This window comes from Vigna unguiculata, chromosome 2 (assembly GCF_037176805.1).
Source record: "Vigna unguiculata cultivar grain cowpea cultivar isolate G323 ecotype 2 chromosome 2, ASM3717680v1, whole genome shotgun sequence".
NCBI classification, from domain to species: Eukaryota; Viridiplantae; Streptophyta; class Magnoliopsida; order Fabales; family Fabaceae; genus Vigna; species Vigna unguiculata.
The window spans coordinates 33,873,575-33,890,120 of NC_140793.1; the positions used below are offsets into that span (position 1 = coordinate 33,873,575).

Sequence of the window (16,546 nt, forward strand, 5' to 3'; positions counted from 1 at the left end):
TGCAAAACTAATCCACAATTATTACGAAAATAAGTTAACTCAATAATATTTAAGTAAAATGTTTTCTAGTCCATATATGGAAATGGCATTTAGTTGTAAAAAATATTAATTCAAATAAAATATTGAAGGCTTTTTATTTTCAATTGAAGTACAACATCTATAATGTACACCGTTTCAGGTAATATCGATGAAGAACTTTTGAACAAATTCAAAATTATATATTTTTGTTCACATAATATATATATATATATATATATATTAGTTGAAAGATAATTATGTTGGATGTAAGATCATTTGATTTGATTTTTTTATTTTTTGGGTTAAAAGTCCAAAAGGGTACTATTAATTATGAGGATTACACAACATTTAATTTGCAATCACATTGATCTAAAGTGTGTTGATTACCAACTCCAAAAAGGTGCAAAAGAGAATATTTTTGCCTGCGCAAAGTGTCTCCTAAAAGACAATAATAGCTAATTACTTTTTACTAAATCAATGAAACAATAATTGCAAAAACAAAATTGACATGACTTTTGACCTTCCTTAATAGTGTTTTGCTATCATTTTTGTCCATGTGATTCATGCATGATGTACAATTTTAGAGTGAGTTTCCTTTGCAAAAATACCACCAAACATGTAAGAAATTTTGAAGTTGGTACAATAAGATAAGTTTTTTGGATTAATAATTCATATAATATTTTAAATAATAAAGTTTGATAACTTATTTTTCTAGGGTATATTTATCATTTTTAAAATTTGTAATTGTGTCTTTTTTTTCTCTAAGAATATAACAATTTAAATTGTTCTAACCAGTTAAGGTAAGAAAACTGAATGTGTTTTCTCAATTTGACTAAATAAAACAAAATTGCTAGTGTTTAAGAAAAAAGAAATGCACCATTAAAAGATTAAAAAATAGTAAGAAAATAAAGCAACTTAAATTTAGGAGAACCAAAAGTAAATAAGCAATTATAAAGAATAAAGATGCATGCATATATTTAAATTGGAAATTGGATGTTTGAACAATACAAATATATATATAATTCATGCTATAAAAAATGATACATCCAAATCGATTATTTCTAGTCATCGAATCAATTTGTGTCCTTTTGTATATTTCTTTTCATACCATTATATCATAACATTGGTAAAATCTTTAGTTAGATATGGTTTGAGTATTATTTAGTATTTAGGGTATATATCTATCCATCTTTTTCAATAATTAAGAAGTGGGGTAAGTAAATATAAAATCTTCTTTTATGGAATATTTTATGTAAATTGCTGTGTTTACAATCTTGGTAATGAAATTTTAGAAAAAGGACATTTTAGTAATTGAATAATTGGTACTTGCTAAGTTGCTTAAACATGTGTATGAAGTTAGATTGTTAATTACATTGTAAGGTAGTTGTAGGTAGTAATCAAATGCACTGGATTCCACTCCACTTATTATTATAGCAACCACTCACAACTTTTTAATTGTATTGTAAATCAAGTTTTATAAAACAAAATATTGTAGCAATGTTAGTTTAAATATTTTAATATTAAACTCGTTTAATTAAATTAACTGAAATCCCATTTAACATTTTTTAATATCTCTAACTCAAAATCAATGTTCAAAACTGGTTTGAATTCTTGGAAGTCTCACATTGACTAGAGATAAAACAATTTTATAATATATAAGTGAGGTGCAAACTAGAGCTGTCAAAATAGGTGGAAATCCGCAATCCAACCAGGCTCATCACGAGTTCGGGTTGGGTTGAAATTTTTTTACAAATTTTAATACGGGTTGATTTTTGACCCGGCTCATCAAGAACTCGGTTCAACCGGGTTGAACACATGGTGAGTCGGATTGACTCACCAACCCGCAGATAAAGGGTCACACAAGTATTTTTTGTTAAGTTGGACTTTGAATTTGAATCATGTTAGGTTGTCTTTTTTTAGCCAAAACATAGATATTTTGTATTTTTGTGAGTTGGTTTCTATTTGGATTGTATTAAAGTTTATTTAGATTTTAATTAGAATTATAATTTAGTTTTGACTCAAAAAAAAATTGTATTTTTTTAATTAAGTGAGCCCATGAGCCAACCCGTTTAACCCACCAACCTGCGGTGAGTCGGGTTGGAAGTTTTTTGGCTCACTAATAAATGAGTCGGGTTAGGTTGACTCACTAAGTGATCAACTCGTAGTGGTCGAGCCAGATGGGACCGAATTACCCGTTTTGACAGCTCTAATACAAATCTCACCTTATAAGTCGATTTTATGGAATTGAATTGGGCTTAAAGCCTTCTTCTATCATTAACAATTTTTTTTAACTTTGTGTGTGAATTATTATATCATGACAAATATTGTCATTTTTTTTTTCGTTGTGTGAAGTAACATTTGATTGTACGATAATTTTTTGGTGAGAGTTGAGAAAAGTTGCAACGTGTTCATGATTCATGTTACAAAGTCATGACAATTTAGTCACATGCACTTGTCAGTGTCACAACTACCTACAAGAAAACCAGAAGAAAAAAGATTCATAAATGGTGAAAAATTACTTAGGGTATTTCAAAATATGTTACTTCTGGTGAACAGTTTTCTGAATTCTCAAAATATATACTTTTGAAGACAATACCATGACAGCAAAAACACTTTGTTAGAAAGTGTTTTATTCAGCAAACAAAACCATCGCCCACAGTTTGTAAGGGTGCATGAAAACAAAGTGCTTGGATTGTTCTGTAGTCGTTGGTTTTCTTTTTATCTTGTAGGTAGTGGAAGTCCTACAAAACTAAATCATACCTTAGATCTTTGTCTCCACATCCTCTTCTCACTCTTCAACATTGTCAATGCCTCAATCATTTTCACTGTTTTCAAATCCCAGATGTTCAAGGAGCATTTGCAAGACACCCACAATTCAAAATAATGCCTAATTAAGGTACTTGTCCTATCACATATATTTGGTTCGATGTCAACAATGACGGATTTAAGACTCTAAGTCAGTGGAAACGATATACTTAGGAGTCAAAATACAATCATATAAGACATTAGACATTGACATTATTTTCAATTTAAAAATTTAAAACAATCAGTTTATGTGTCTTAATCTTTATAATGTTTTTCTTTTTTATTTTTATCTAATGTGGGATTCTGTCACACATGTAAATTCCTAACAATATACACGTAGGTCTGTCGGTGTTATCAGTGACGCGGATTGAAGACTCTAAATTAGTAGGACAATATGTTGAGGAATAAAAAATATAATCACATAAGATATTAATATCATTTTTAACTTATAATTTTAAGATAATAAATTTATGAGTCTTAGTCGATGAGTGAATTATACCGTGTGTGAACGTGTTATGCTTAATCACATATTCAACTTGTGTAATTGAGTAAAAGAACCTTTTTTGTTTGGTTGATTTTACTGTCACATCATTACCTTCCTGCTTTTCATTGTGCTCATAATTTCCATCTTCTTTTTGCCACTTTGCTTGAGAACCTCATTTCATTTGTCATTTCCAACCTCAGATTTTTTTTAATCTTGTGTTTGGTTCCAAATTTGTTTGTTTCTATTAGGAAATAATCGCACGGATCAAACCTTTCATTATTGGCACAATACTCATCATGTCGATGATGTTAGAAAAATCATATAAAATCAGTCTAGTTTGGGTATTGAATTGATGATTCATAACAGATACAATTAAGATGTTTCTGTGAATGGAAGTGATACAAGTATAACACATAATATGCATAGTATGATTTTGAACCCTTAAAGTTAGATTCAATATCCAGTGGAAATGAAATGGTCACGACATAAAACATTTTTAACTTTTTATTACAGTTTTTTTAGAAATAATAGTAAATCATTTTTTATCAAGAGAAAGAAATACCAAAATAAAAATTTCATTTAATTAATTTACTTTCATCCACGGCACTGATAAAATGATGAAAGAAGTGCCAAAAGTCAATACATGATCACTTGTATCTAATCTAATAATAAATAATAACTAGCCAAATTACACTTTAGCATTAGAACTTGTGAAGTTTTTATTACTATTGAACATTTTTATTTTTTATTTAATGTGGGATTTTCATGAGTTGTTTGCTTTATATTTTATTATCTTATCTCTTAGTTGCTATATATGGCATTAATGATTTTTGTTGCTGATTTAATTTGCAGAACATATTTTTATGTATAATGTTGAAAGACACCTTAATTTTGGGACTATTCAAAATAGTTAAATTTGAGAGTGACAGTAATAAAGAGCTCAAAGAAAAAACGTGACCGGAGAGTGGTAGTAGTGTGAATGGACTTAATGAATCAAAAGGTTGAGGTGCGTGGCAAAATTAATAAACACAAAAAGGAAAAGCAAAAGAAAAAAAAATCGCCCACCGTGGGGCTCGAACCCACGACCACAAGGTTAAGAGCCTTGCGCTCTACCAACTGAGCTAGACGGACTTATGTTTATTTTATTTGTAGTCTTTTATTCGTTCTAGCTTAACCTTTCACAATTTATTATATTATACTCAAAAACCGTTTGCTTAAATTCTTTAAGAAACTTTTGCGTCAGTCATTAGTATTGTAAAGAAGCATACCAATTCTTTGTTGAAAAAATAGGCTTGGCTTAAAAAAAATTATACTTTATTTAATTTAATATACACGTTTCATTACATAAGTATACTTAATGCAACACTTCTTTAATATTACTCTATAATATTTAAACAATAACAAACGAAAGAAAAGTGAAAGGTGTTTAAAATACCCAGTTAACATTTTTTGGTAGAATAGTAAAACGTGTAGAAGAATAATGTAGTTAATAGTAGACTGTTTTATTGGTGTTGTACAAATATTATAGTATTTTTAATCTCTTTTTTGAAACTAACCGTGGTTAAAAATTAAGAGAGAAAACCTCTTTGAATTACTAGTTGATTACAGAGAAACAAATATAAGAATAAGAGTGGAAAGGAGGGTACAAATATTCCAAGGTTATCTCATTTTTAATGATAGAAGACTTAAAATTATTAAGTTAGAGTAGCCTGAAAGGAGTGCAAAATTTGTTAAAAGTATAATAACAAAACATCTTAAATAGTATTGATTGTATTTCTGTAATAAGTTAAATAAAAAAAATATATGTAGATAATAAAATGAATGATTGGGCTTATATAAATTTAATGAGTCCGTGATGTACATCTAAGTTACACTAATTTTAATGTTTTAAGATACATAAAAAAAAATACTTTAAAATATCAAAATCAGAGTAACTTGAATGACAGAAAAACCATTAAAGAAGCCAAATTCAAAATTAAGACGCAGATGGTATATGCAATCTCTAGTCACATAGTAGCAGATTCATATGCCTTAACCCTACAACAATATCATATCATCCCTCTAGTTATATGCTTTAATATATTGAATTGTCTTTCCAAAAAAAAAAAACAAAAATGCGTTCTAAAATCTAGTTAGCATAGCTACATTAGTAGTTTGTTAGCCGTCAACTGGATATATAAAGGAGTTTGAAGGACTCCATGTTCCTACCTAAGCTATAAGCACGTTTCATAATAAGCATGCATGAATCAACACTTGTTTTGGTAAATGCTTGATAAGAAATGCAGGTCACACTAACAACCGATGCGGCATATATTGCCCTCTGCTGCTGTAAACATAGACAAGATAAGCTTTACCCAGCTTTCTTTGTATGAAGAAGGTAACACAAGACTTCAGGGAAAACTCGAGTTTAGGCCATCATAATTTACTACAAGGGAAAGTACTAGTCACTGTTACGAGGTGTCTTCAAATCAAAAGAGTGGTTCCACAGGCTCTACAACAAATCAATTTTACTTCATCAGGAAACAAGCATGATTCTGAGTCAGATATTAGTAAGACAACCACTGACCTGTTTTCACTTCAGAGTGTTGCTGGTGATTCAGATCCATGCTTTCGTTGACCCTTGTTTTGCTTGCGTCTCTTCTTCTTTTCATCTTTGAGACGCTCAAAGAGCCTTCAACTGTAGAATATGAGGTAAAAAAAAGTATAAACCACTTGAAATACTTGATACAAGGAACAAGAATGTTGGCTGAAAAGCTTGACTGGCAGCAATTCATCAGAATTTTATCAGTTTATAAATTGTTTGCGTTACTGAACGGAATATATTTCATGATATTGCCAGCACACCCGTGTACCTTGCCATTCCCATACCACTTTTGATTCACCCTTCACCAACTTTGGATAGCAATCTATTCGCGAATCTTCTTGAACCAATTCTTCTACCTGTGATCCCAACAAAGTTATTACAAGATCAATCATTCGTTTAGTTAATTTAAAAACCCATTGACATTTAACTTTAATTACAGGACAAAAGTGATTTCATCAACAGCACTCTCAAAAATAGTTGGGGTGAAAGATTCATCAATCAGTAAGTCGGATGAAAGAAAAAAAGAAAGGATAACAAATTTTGCTGATTTACAAGGACATGTCCTAAGAAAGTATGATTTGTTTTTATGAAATCTTCAAGAATGGCATATATACAAAGTCATTTAAAATTCATCTTATGTTACAAATCAATAGGCATCTGAATTGTATCAAATCGTAAGGTTTGAATCGTGAGTAATAAGATTCTAATAAATTATGATGCAGTCAGCTAATCCAGACAAAATGGATTAGCTTGTTCTGCTTGGGTATTACTTTAAAATAGGGTAATCAAGTGGAATGGCTTTCAAGATAGCTCCGAACTACCTTTCTCCATAATAAAGGGTTCTTCCGTTCTCTTGGCAAAAGCAGGTGATCACGTAACCTAGAAGCAACAAACCAGGGTTCACATTCACCATTTGCATTCTTTGACGTCAATGCATTCTCTTCAAGTATTTCGCAGACCTAAAACATCAGTAACAAAGAAATTTTAAACTGATATAGAATTAGAATAATGATGCAATTAGTCATTCAGTCAAAAAAACCTGTGCACAACAGATATAGATGTAATTGTAGTTAACGGGAGCCAAGAGTCACATTTTTTATATATTTATTTGAAAAACACATTCAATTGATTTAACCATCTGAGTATCAGTCTACTGCATTGATCAGAACCTCAGTTTATCCAAACTCCTCTACAAAAACTAGGGAGTATGAATATTTCGGCACTCATCTTTACCTACAGAACTATAATATATCAAATTGGGGCATTTGAACCTTATGATCGCTGTACACAGAACTACCTTCTAAACATATGTATTATTTTATGAACTCAACTAACATAAGCATTCTATCACATATATTTGTGAGCTGTGTGTGTATGAATGTATATGTATACTCACTCTTAATCAAAGGCATCACCAATCGTTACTTAAAATCACACTTGATGAACTAACGGGTGAAATAATCAATGAAACATGTAATAATCCCTTTTTTGTGTGTCCCACTATACCTTATCATAAAGCTCTTCAACTCTTCTTGACATGGATAGTTTCCGTTGAACACTCCAGAACAAAGCTGTGCATCCAACAAGCTGTTAAATCTCAACACAATCAACATGTTTACTTATGCATGCAGAAATATATGCATTAAAGTATGTCTTTAGGAAATCGATACCATGGCACAAATGGGCAAAACAACTAAAATATGCTGGGAGATCCACTGACGAATACAGCAAGTATATGGCTTGTAATGCACTGCCTGCAGATCTGGACACTTAAACTCCTTCATCCTGTATGAGACATAACCCGTATGTGACATCCTAAGCAGAAGTTTTAACATATAAGGAAATACGCAACTAACAGCCACTGTTGACTTGATTAAAATGGAACGGAGATGATATACCCATGAGAGTTGTTCAATCTCGTCTCCAATAATTTCTCCATTGTTTCAACTGCCCTTTGTTTTGTATAATTATGAAGAGCGTTGTCCACTTTGACATTTTCCACGGGCTCAAAATAATTCCACAAAACATCCTCACGAACCTGAGATGGGGAATACAAAAGGGAAGTTGAAATCAGAAGCATTAAGAACAGCTCGAACAGTAATGTATACAGCCAAACATAAATAAATACAAGTAAACTGCAAAATCAAAAGGTTAAAATAAAAATGAGATAACAAACCCAAATTGGTCCGGTTCCACTGCACAAAAATTGAGCATATCCCTCACACAGGTGATGTTCCACTCTCTCCACCTGTGGTCAAGGGCCAATCAGAAAGATATAAACAAAATGCAAAAGAACAAGGAAAAATATAATAGACTGTATATAGTTCCATGAAACAGTAAGCCACTACTTAAATCAAAATAAAGAGACATACAATCTTTCGAGCCGATTCGCTAATATCTCCATCCTCTAGACACAAGTTCCCATGTCTTTGGTAACCCTGAAGACATTCCAACTTTCCATCGTTGCATTCTCCATTACTGGGACAAGGTTCACAAACATCTGAAACAATTCCCGGTTAGTAGAAACCTCACGAGATCCATATAGCTTGCAAAATCCTACACATTGAGACTACAAAATTTGATTGATAATACAAGGCCCCAGAGAATGAACTCCCAAAAAAATAATTAGAGGTAATATGAAGCAGACAAACATTGATGAAAGCTTGAATTAGAAAGTAATCTGCATCCTACCAAAAATAAATAAAAGAACAAAACAATGTATAACAACAAGAATCAAATTCACATAACAACTGAACACCCATGCGAAAAACGGAAATCAGACGAATATGTTCATTATTGTTAGCAACAACTATCAACTGCACTATCCTTATAGTATTCAGCCCTGAGAAGAAGGCTGTCCTACTCTAATTTTCCTTTTCCTTTTTAGCGGCATTCATTCCCTCTCTCTAATACGCATTCTTCTTTATCAGAGAAAAGAAAAACCGCACAATTCAAATAAACAAAATAGGGAAAAAGAAATAAAATAAAATCATCCAGAAAATACACGAAGACAAGGCATGTGTAAATTCATCATTCAGTAGCACAGGAAATCTACAAAATCAGAGTTAAATTCAACCACCAAAAACCAGTGGCTTGTTGAATTGCAACGTTAGTTGAAGAAGATGAACAAAACATAAGGTCCAACATTAAATTAACCACCAAATGAATAACTCAACACACAGAACAGAATCATATGAAATGCATGAAAACCACGGCACATAAAAAAAAATGAAAGAGAGAGAGAGAGAGAGGGAGAAACCGGGAGAGTAATCGGGGGAGTCAAAATTTGTGTCGCAAAAGGGTTTGGAAGGGGGATGAAGGAGAGAAGTAAATAGTAGATTGCAGGTCCATGCAACTAGCGACGCGAGTGCGAGCACGAGAACCAATCTCGGTAAGTCGTGTTTGGATGGTAACAAATTCTGAGGGGGGTCTCTTCCCATCAACGATTTCGCATCAATTCCTAAACTATCTGGAATCGAATCAGACAAACACTCCCTTCGCCGATTCTGCTTCATATTTTCAAACACATCATAACTCAAAAGAAAACTTTCTACTCCTTCTTCACTCTTTCTTTCCACAAGGAAAACAAAAAAAAAAAAAAACTCCTAAAATATTGAGTGTTAAACCTTAAATACTGTATTAGTCTTAATCTAAACTTTAGTATACACAAATGTTTTCGTTCTCATATTAACAAAAGTATCAAATTTCAAATAGTTATTTACGATAATTACAATGGTAGTAATAAAATAATTCGTTCAAACTTAATAAGTGTTCTAAAAGACTAATTTTAAAAATTACTTATTTAAAAAGTAAATGAGATTTTTGTCTTAAAAATTATAAACTGTTTAACTTTAACGTAAACATATATATATATATATATATATATATATATATATATAATAAATTTACTAAATTATATTTTTTAAAATTAAAATAGTCATTTCGACTCAATATTTTTATATAACATTTACTTGTACACAAATATATCTCAAACAATTAAGAGAAGTAAGCCTAATGTAGTTTATTGCTGTTAAAATAATAAGATTTTTTTTTTTCGTGTGTAAGTCTCTAAAAATGAGAAATACAGGACAAAAGTTTTAAAATTAAGGAGAATGTCCCTTTATTTATTGTTTTAGTTAGGTTAAATGTATTTTATTATATTTTTATTCAAGTGGTTAAATGTTTGATATTTCTTGCGTGATCTTAAATGTGAATTAAATTATATTAAGAGAGACTAATTTCTTACAATAGCACGCTGGAAATGATTATTTTGTTTTTTAAATTTTATTATGTTTTCTTATATGTAAGTATTTTAAAGATTTTAGTTAAATTATACATAAATCATTAACATATATATTTTTTTCTTATGTATTGTCTTCTTCACTTTATTGTCTTTTTCAAGTTTATGATTAGCATGACATTTTTTTTCTCTCACAAACATATGATTAGTAAGATTTACTACTCTATGTTGTTAAATCACGGGTTGTCATGTTTTCACATTGTTCCAAATAACATTTCATTAATAGTTTAAAAGTGATGGATTATAATATTCAGATGATGAGTCTGAAATATATTTGTATTTATTATGAAAATAAAAGTATATATCTTTATTACATAATTGTATTATCCAAAAATTCAAGTTTATGGTCATGTTATTCTATATTACTTTAAATTTTCCAAGTAAATGAGCCTAACGTAATTAGTTGAATTGGTACATGAGTTGTTATAAATTTATTTGCATCTATTATATACCTAGGGAAAAAAGGAAATGTAACAATTTATTTTAAAATACTTTCAATTGTATTAATACAAAAAGTATTCATATCACATGTAAAAGTAGATTCTCTCTTCTTTTCTTCTATTAAACTTTCGAGTAGAATTATTATCTCATTTGAAATTATAACTTGGGTCAAGTTTTTTTCTTTTTTAAGTGTGATGGTCTTTGAAAAACTACTACAAGAATTAGTTAGAGGTTAAGGCAAACTATTTTACAAACTACTAAATTATTTGGTATAAGTAAATAAAGTTTAGAAAACTATATATGTTACCACATTAATATTTTGGTTTCATCAACAATAATATAATACTTGGAAATTTGTAAGAAAACATGTTTAGTTAAATATTTTGATTTTTCTTAAATATCAATAACTATACCAAACTCTTTAAAAGCTTATTAAACTTTTAACAATTAATTTTGTTAATGAAAAATACTATTATATACAAAGAATTCAGTGTTTCAGTGTGCATTTTTTTTTCATTTTTTTTTTAAAACCAAAATAATTATTTTAACAATTTAACCTTTTAGTGGCTGTTTTGTTTTTTAATTTAGGCTTAAATACCTTTTTGTCCTCATTTTCGTAGTGTTTGTTGCGAATGATCTTTATTTTCACAGAATGTTTAAAATGTTCTTCATTTCTACCGAATGTTTAAAATGGTCTTCATTTTCGCAATTGCAATTCATGTTTTATTTGGTCCTTTTCTTAACGCTGTTTAAATCATTAACGGAGTACTGTACATGTAGCACGATCTGTATTAGGGTGTATTACGTGTACTGGTACAGGTGGCTTAATTAGATATTTGGGGATAAATAAGTGAGTTAGGATTTTGGTAGGGAATGTTTGGACAGTTGATGAGTTTTGGCGATCTTGTTCCTCCATTTCTAATTGGTATTGCTGCAATCTTCTTCTTCCTGCAATCCCATTATGAATTTAACTTATTCCAGACTTACATACCTATATAATGGGATTGCAGGAAGAAGAAGATTGCAGCAATACCAATTGGGAATGGAGGAACAAAATTGTCAAAACTCACCAACTGCCCAAACATTTCCTACCAAAACCCTATCTCACTTATTTATCCTCAAATATCTAATTAAGCCACCTGTACAGTACACATAACACATCCTAATACACCATTATAAACATTCGATATAAGAATGAGGATGAGGACCATTTTAAACATTATGTGAGAATGAGGATCATCCACAACAAACCCCCAAATGAAAATGAGGACAAAAAGATATTTAAGCCTTTAATTTAATTATTTTAATTATTTTTTTTCTATTATGATTGGACCGTTGATTCCTACATACCCGAGATGGTGTGGGTTTCTGGTAGTTTCAAAATGCAAAATTAAAATCCGATTAAGATTGAGGTTCAGCGACAGCGTTCCAGGACACAATCGAAATCACAGGTACCAATTTTCTTTGCAATTCTTGCGTCAATTTAAACTTTGTCCGTGTTTGTTTCGGACCCTATCTACCCACACTATTCGTTGCTCTAATCGAATTTTTCCATCTCATATCGTATATTATCAGGAAAATTACCATTTTTTTAACACTTAATCTTTGGGACGAGCTTTTTGTTCTTGATTTTTGTCCAATTCATTTGCTCGTTCGATTAAATTTATCATTTCTTTTTATGACATGGCGAGAGTTTCTGCTGGGTTTTTAGTTGTTGATGTCTGTGGTTTACTGGAGTATTGTATGAATGTGTAGTAAATACATTTATTCCCTTACTTCATCCGATTAATCAAATTGGGGATAGTGGTGTTTTGAATTGTTTTGAATTGATTATGGAAACACTGCCATGATGGCAACTGGAAACATATGCAATATTGTGTACGCTTTAGTTCGAGCCTTTTAGGTCAATTGATCATTTTATTTTAGGTCTGAATTTCTAAGATATGGTTAGGATTGTAAAAGTATGTCGAAAGGGTATTGGATTTTTAAATAGGGGGTGATCTCTTGGGATATAGATTGTGGTAGAATAAATTGTGTTTCTTATACAAATTGGGATTGCAACATGTGAATTTATTGTGATGCTGTAAAGACAAACTCTTGAGTGTGTGTTTGGTGAAAGTTTAAAAATTGATTACGGTTAAAACTGATTTTGATGTGAAGTAGTTTATGTTTGGATGCTTTTATTCTATAAACCAGCTTGAAGTAAAACTCTGTCAACACAAAAAGCTAGTAGTATTTCAATGGATTTTGAATGTTTGAAAGCGAATTCATACATGCGCTGAATATAGATTGTCACTTTTTGTTTAACTCCATCTCATTTATCATGTATTGATTGAAGTTGCTCATTCATTAATACTTTGTTTTGATCTAATGCTCTTGTAGCCTGGTGCTAATGATTTATTTTTTCTTTCCCTATAACATGAGGAGGTGACTTGGAGATGTCAGACATACCAGGATATTTGCGTACCTGTTTGAACACAGGGAAGCTTCTTTCATTGGCAATATTGGTCTCTGGGGGAATCGTCTTGCAAATTTTGGTTAGTATTACCTTTTCAATTTTTATTTATACGTGCAGAAATAGACTTATTGATAAAAATGCCACTTTTACTTATGTTTGTGATTTGTGTTTTGTGTCAGGCATGTGTCTTGTATAATAATTGGTGGCCGATGCTAAGTGGTGAGATAAAAAAGCAAATTTGAAATTTGATTTCACTGTAGTATATGTTCATTCTTTTTACTGATTGAATTTGTTATGTGACCATGGTTGTTTTTTCTTGCAGTGTTAACATATGTGCTTCTACCAATGCCTTTGCTGTTCTTTGCGGGGTCTAATGACTCTATATTCTCGGAATCTGATAATAGGTGAACTCTTGTGTTTGAGTAAAATTAATCATTAAACTTTTATTGTACAACTTGTTAACTGATTGAAGTTGATTAGAATTTTTTATCCAAAAAGAAACTCAAGATGGTGGATTAATCATTTAATTTTTTGTTTTGTGAATGATGAAGCAGCTGGGTGAATTTTACCAAGTTCTTGACCGGAGCCTCAACCGTGGGAGGCATTGCCATTCCAAGCATATTGAAGCATGCAGGGGTTATTGGTTGGGGAGCCTTTGCAATGGAACTTTCTTCCTACTTCGTCTTTGGAATGACTGTAATATGTTACCTTTGGATGAGTGATGAAGATGAATACAGTATCCTCTGATACCAGATTTGCTTCATCATTGTAAAAATGAATTTGTTCCTTTCATGCGCTATTGCTTTCTCGCATCTGTGACTTTCACTACAGTATATTTGCTTTCAACCATGATTTGTTGACTCCCCCAATGAGTGTTTATTGTCTGTTAAGAAATGAGACTGCTTTGGTCTATTTTCTTATTGTGTTAACTATGTGTGGTTTTCATTATAGAACAGTGATACTTTAATCCACTTTTTTTTGACCCACTTTTAATTTACTACTTCAATTACTATTAAATCATCACATCACTAAAAAGAATCAAAATAAATGATCTAACGGTAATTATAATACTACGTTAAAACACTAAAAAGAATCAAAATAAATGATCTAACGGTAATTATAATACTACGTTAAAAAATAGGTAAAAAAAGATGAGTTCAAATATCATTTTTTTTTCGATATATTACTTCGTAAAAGTTATTTTTCTAAGATACTCTCAAAATCATTTCTGAACGTAAATAAGTTCTTATCTTTACATTCTTAGTCATTTCCATCAAAATATAGAGGAAAAGAGATTCGCAGCGCTTACAATATCCGCATTTCAATTTACATCGAATTCTCGTAACCTTAAACAAAACCGAAATATGCAATATCATTCAAAATCGTGTTTGTGATTACAAATACAACGTCGATGACATTCGTATTAACGTTTGCTTATCATATAATTTTAGTCTGTCAGTCTCCAGAAGTCGTTGGCGAATGGTAATATTCAACAAGCACAAAAGCAGTGTTTCAAACGCAGCAGAAAATGAGTAAATTAAAATTTAGTGAATGAATCACTGCATAACAAGTTCTGAGGAAACTGGTGTCTATGAACGCCATGACCTATCAGAGGAACGTGGTCACTGCAATATCCTCCCACAAAAAGCATCTTCCACATAACACGACCTAACTCCATTGGGACTTTTTGATTACAAAAATGGGGACGAATAATTCACGAACCTCAGAACATAACATGCATCCATCATCAATGTTACCAAATTGACAAAACGAAAAGAAAAGAGAGATAAAATGGGGAGAATTTCGCTTAAAGTAACTCGAACGTGTTTTTAGAGCAAAAAATAGATAAAATTGAATCCATGGCACAAGTAGAAGATAGAGATGAAATCAGAAAACTACGCGAAACTGAGGCGCGTTGGACTGAATCGCCGGGAGGATCTCCCAGCGGCAGGGCTCGAGGTCTTCGGATACGGGGCAGTAGCCGGCGAGTGTGACCTTGTCGTTGGAAGCGGCGACGGAGCCGAACTCGAAAACCGACAGGGTGGCGTTGGGTGGTCGGGGAACCTCAACGGCGCCGTTCATGCCTGGGGCCTCAGCGAGGGGTTTTGTTGTGTCTGCGGCGTTGGATTTGGAAATTGAGGAGGATGGTTTTGGTTGGGAATTGTCTTGGGGTTTATTCTCCTTCCGCCACCACAGTAAACCCATGCTTTGTTTTTGGCTAAGGTTGTCTTCTTTTCCTCTTCTGCTGTCTTATGTTATGCCTTCTCTTGCTCTCGCAACCTTACTAGGGATTGCACCGTTTCATTATGTAACGCATACGTCTCCTTTTACCTCACTCAAATTACTTAATTGTCCTTTCATTAACATTCTGCTGAGCAATCTTAAAAATATAAATTATTTTTGGGTTAAATAATTTTTTGTTCCGTAAAAATTGGAATTAGTCTCTGTTTAAAATTTTGATCCAATTTAGTTTCTTAACTTTAAAATTGTGTGAATTTAGTCATTTTAAACGAATTTTGTTAAGTTTATTTGGCGTTTCAAATGTGTTTTATTATAATTTTTTAACTAACATTTAAGCAAAAATATGTCAAACAGTGTAAACAACTCAAATGCTATCCTAAAATGTATTTGAAACCTTAACCAAACTTAATAAAATTTGCTTAAAATGACAAAATTCATTCAGTTTTAAAGTTGGAAAACTAAATTGGACCAATGTTTCAAAAATGAATTAATTTCAATTTTTACTAAAAGTTGAGGGACTAAAAACATATTTAATCCTTTATTATTATTAGATATTTTCTTAAGATGTTCTTTTGTGTTAAGCTCATATGAAACATGGACCTAAGGCTAACTAGGGACAAACTAATTCAAATTTTTGGGTTGAATTTATTGCTACATATTTATGTTATACCACAATTTGAAGTGTATTTATTTTCTTGATTTTGTTTGTGTTTTTTAGGCTTAATTAGACTTTTCGTCCTCTACTTTATATGCGAGGTTCATTTTGGTCCTCTTTTTTTTTCGGGGTTCAATTTAGTCCCCTAATTTGTTAAAACAGTTTAAAATGGCCCCTTCCGTTAGTTTTACTTAAACGGCGTCAGAATAGTGCCATTGTGTCTATTTGGAACAGGGACGTGGCAAGTTTTGAGAACCTTGTCATCAATGTGGTGTAATGAGGTGGCAAAGAAGGTTATTTATGGAGATAGAAGTGTTCATTTGCCCTAATTTAGTTGTCTTCTTCGTCGTGCTGAAGTTCAGCTTCATTTGGCAAGCATCTGCCCTAATTGCGAGTGATGTCTAGGGGCCATTCTTCTTCATCTTGCTCTTGTAACTCGTGGGGTATGCAAAATCCAAGGTTATCTAATCATGGTGGTGGTGTTTTGTCTCACGGTGGAGCGCCCATATGCAACTGTGGAGAAGTTGCCGTGTTACGAACAGCTCGAACTACTAAAAATG

The 16,546-nt window shown here is 31.6% G+C and overlaps 3 protein-coding genes and 1 non-coding gene across 7 annotated transcripts; 1 reads left to right on the plus strand and 3 right to left on the minus strand.

The window, feature by feature from the left end:
* Positions 1–4,365: 4,365 nt before the first annotated feature.
* TRNAK-CUU (transfer RNA lysine (anticodon CUU)) lies at positions 4,366–4,438 on the minus strand. The gene has a single exon. It is a non-coding gene; the product is annotated as a tRNA-Lys (tRNA).
* An 823-nt stretch (positions 4,439–5,261) lies between these two features.
* On the minus strand, positions 5,262–9,481 carry LOC114169735 (Man1-Src1p-carboxy-terminal domain protein). The gene is made up of 10 exons (XM_028055009.2): positions 9,151–9,481; positions 8,264–8,391; positions 8,068–8,139; positions 7,790–7,929; positions 7,562–7,676; positions 7,398–7,478; positions 6,713–6,850; positions 6,160–6,247; positions 5,874–5,984; positions 5,262–5,798 (listed from the first exon to the last, which is right to left on the minus strand). Exons 1-10 carry the CDS (start codon positions 9,404–9,406, stop codon positions 5,776–5,778), a joined length of 1,152 nt encoding a protein of 383 aa, XP_027910810.1. The 5' UTR covers positions 9,407–9,481; the 3' UTR covers positions 5,262–5,775.
* A 2,469-nt stretch (positions 9,482–11,950) lies between these two features.
* Positions 11,951–14,002, plus strand: LOC114174146 (Vacuolar protein sorting 55 (VPS55) family protein). 4 transcript variants are annotated; one of them, XM_028058918.2, is made up of 5 exons: positions 11,951–12,083; positions 13,060–13,169; positions 13,270–13,309; positions 13,413–13,494; positions 13,645–14,002. In XM_028058918.2, the coding sequence occupies exons 2-5, from the start codon at positions 13,071–13,073 to the stop codon at positions 13,835–13,837; spliced, it is 414 nt and encodes a 137-aa protein (XP_027914719.1). In that variant the 5' UTR covers positions 11,951–12,083; positions 13,060–13,070; the 3' UTR covers positions 13,838–14,002. The 4 variants fall into 4 exon arrangements, with proteins under 4 accessions (XP_027914719.1, XP_027914721.1, XP_027914718.1 ...); XM_028058920.2 differs by having other exon boundaries at positions 11,967–12,083; positions 13,057–13,169; XM_028058917.2 differs by having other exon boundaries at positions 11,979–12,083; positions 13,015–13,169.
* Positions 14,003–14,600: 598 nt separating this feature from the next.
* LOC114173037 (uncharacterized) lies at positions 14,601–15,379 on the minus strand. The gene has a single exon (XM_028057233.2). The coding sequence runs from the start codon at positions 15,293–15,295 to the stop codon at positions 14,978–14,980; it is 318 nt and encodes a 105-aa protein (XP_027913034.1). The 5' UTR covers positions 15,296–15,379; the 3' UTR covers positions 14,601–14,977.
* Positions 15,380–16,546: the final 1,167 nt, after the last annotated feature.